Source organism: Poromitra crassiceps (assembly GCF_964638095.1).
Source record: "Poromitra crassiceps genome assembly, chromosome: 4".
Classification (NCBI taxonomy): Eukaryota; Metazoa; Chordata; class Actinopteri; order Beryciformes; family Melamphaidae; genus Poromitra; species Poromitra crassiceps.
In genome coordinates this window covers 31,795,594-31,798,326 of record NC_139626.1, presented here as the reverse complement: position 1 = coordinate 31,798,326, position 2,733 = coordinate 31,795,594, and the positions used below count along the sequence as shown (strand labels likewise).

Sequence of the window (2,733 nt, the reverse complement as noted above, 5' to 3'; positions counted from 1 at the left end):
TCGGGGGGGGGCGTGAAGTAACTCCTCTTTAGGTAAGTGGAGTCGGGGGCGGGACGTGAAGTGACTCCTCTTTAGGTAAGTGGAGTCGGGGGCGGGACGTGAAGTGACTCCTCTTTAGGTAAGTGGAGTCGGGGGCGGGACGTGAAGTGACTCCTCTTTAGGTAAGTGGAGTCGGGGGGGGGGGGGGGCGTGAAGTGACTCCTCTTTAGGTAAGTGGAGTCGGGGGGGGGGGGGGGGGGGCGTGAAGTGACTCCTCTTTAGGTAAGTGGAGTTGGGGGCGGGACGTGAAGTGACTCCTTTTTAGGTAAGTGGAGTCGGGGGCGGGACGTGAAGTGACTCCTCTTTAGGTAAGTGGAGTCGGGGGCGGGACGTGAAGTGACTCCTCTTTAGGTAAGTGGAGTTGGGGGCGGGAGTCTTGGTGAAAAATCTTGTTTGTTTGCGGCCCGCTTCTCTGATGGCACATCTGCTTGGCAAAGGAACAAGGCGCTCTGGGGCCGGACCTTTAGCATCCAGCGATGGAGGCAGAGGCGGAGAGCGCACAAACTCTGCCCATTCATGCTCTACATTCAGACACGCACATGCACGCACGCACGCCTCGCTCCAAACGTGGACGTTGCACACAGCCCGACCCTCCTCTGTTTCCCACTGGTCCCGTAGTTCATTGTATTAAAGTTTGTGTGTCCGGTGTGTGTGTGTGTGTGTGTGTGTGTGTGTGTGTGTGCGTGTGTGCGTGCGTGCGTGTGTGTGTGATGCGGGGCAGGGGTCATAGTGGCCGAGGTCTGTGCAGCCCGTCGATGTCGGGGGTGAGCTGGGGGCTGTGGGTGGCCTTGGTGGGCGTCCAGTCGCCCAGGGAGGCTTGGGCAGCCTTGCGGTGAGCCAGGCGGTGGGTGATGGAGAAGCCGGCGTTCCCCTCCAACTGGGACAGCACCACCAGCACCTGCCTGCAGGGGGAGACAGAGTATTTAAAAAAACACACACACACACAGTGGCGATGTACTGTATCTTTTAGGGTAGGCCATTCAAACATCAGTCAAGGTACACCAAGCACATATCCCCAGTTCAGATAGATGCCAAAGCCATGCTATTCCCAGGTCTTGTATTGTGTATGATGCGGTTACCGTCAGTCACTCATCTGGGGACTGTTAATAATTAATTAATTCTGTATTTTTTATTTAAATTTATTTAATTTGGGGGCAGAAAACATGATAATGATGACTAGTCAGCACTCTTGAGTACCACCCTACCGACATGGAGATTTGTGCCAATGAGAATGACAGTTTCACTTTCACCCATGAACTGCTAGGATAAATATACGATAGCAGGTGAATAAGAACAGCGGCCAAGACTGTGATCTAGCAGAGCTGAAGTGTTTTCAACAACAGAGCTGGCAGATTGCTCTTGTTGGGCGAACAAACGGGAGACATTGATGTTAAACAAGAAAATGTCCTGAAAAAAGATGATCCTCAAGCGTGGCGACTTTTAACGCTATCCAATTACAGGGAGGAAACATAAGCATGAAGCGAGGAGGCTGTAAATGTGCACTATGTGTACAACTGAAACATTCATAGACGTCCAAAGACGCTTATTTCAGAGACCTAATGACTCGTAAAAAGCTCGACCATGCTTGATTTCCCAGTAATGCCTATCTGCATACAAAGTGGTTTTAGATCTGTTGTCTGTAAAGCAGGCCTGTTAACGGACAGGCCTGTTAACGGACAGGACATCGTGGAGAGTGACAGGATAGAGGCAATAGAGGAGATGAGGCGTTGTAGGTTAGAGCTGAAATCAAACTTGCCAGTACTGATATGAACATTTCATACAGTAGTATGGTTATCTTGGCCCAAATAATCTCAATATACAATATTATCCCGATCTCGATATGTATTAAGATGTGTAAACCTTAAAAACAGTACTGCCTCAGTTACTTCAAATCTAATTTACCACATCAATCGCAATGCATTTCTCTTTTCTAAACATGTTAAGACCATAGAATATTTATGTAAAATAGTAACTTTTGGCATTTGTTATTCAGCCTCCCCACACGTTCCTATTTACTAGTCTGGAATAAGGTTTCAGGGACAGTAGATTAATAGGAACTATGTAAGGGGGTAATCAACTCCTAATTTTAATGCACGACGACGTGAAGGAAAATAACCACCTGCATTAAAATCATATAACGCACACCTGAGTTGATGATCCCGCTTATAGCATGGTCATTTGCCAACGATATAAAATAAAAGCATTTGTGAATTTTTGGAGCAAGTTTAGCAATCAAAATCTTAAGTTTTCCCAAGCCATAACTCTGTTTACCTAGCAACACTTGGGAAACCGACTAATACCTGGAACAAGTGTTAGCATCCCGTCAGCTTCTCGTGCAATGGAAACGTTGTTTGCTGTTCCAGTAAAACTAATTAGGACGAACCTTGGATACGAGCCGGCGTGGTGCAGGGAAGCTAGTCTGCTCAGCTCACAGAAGCTGAGGTAGCGAGTTAAACAACATTAGCTGTGCTCTTTGATTAAAGAGCTGTGCAGGTTGGGCAGCGGATGAATTGACAACATGTGATTAGACTTGAGCCGGACTACGTGTGCGTATTATACGGTTTTAGCGCACACCTGCCGGCCAATCAGAAACGAGTATTCACGCAGACCATGTTATAAGGAAAGCTACTCTAGGTCGTCTAGGTCTAGAGTGAGGGAGTGTGTGTGTGTGTGTGTGTGTGTGTGTGTGTGTGT

General features: G+C 47.9%; 1 protein-coding gene across 1 annotated transcript in view; it reads right to left on the bottom strand.

Moving 5' to 3' along the window:
- Window positions 1–763: 763 nt before the first annotated feature.
- capn15 (calpain 15) overlaps window positions 764–2,733 on the bottom strand; it is a gene marked incomplete at both ends in the record, with an annotated part of 92,441 nt that continues 90,471 nt past the window's right edge. Inside the window, one exon of the mRNA XM_083635194.1 lies at window positions 764–941. Within this exon, the coding sequence (XP_083491320.1) occupies window positions 764–941 (178 nt within the window). The remainder of the gene's footprint in view (window positions 942–2,733) is intronic.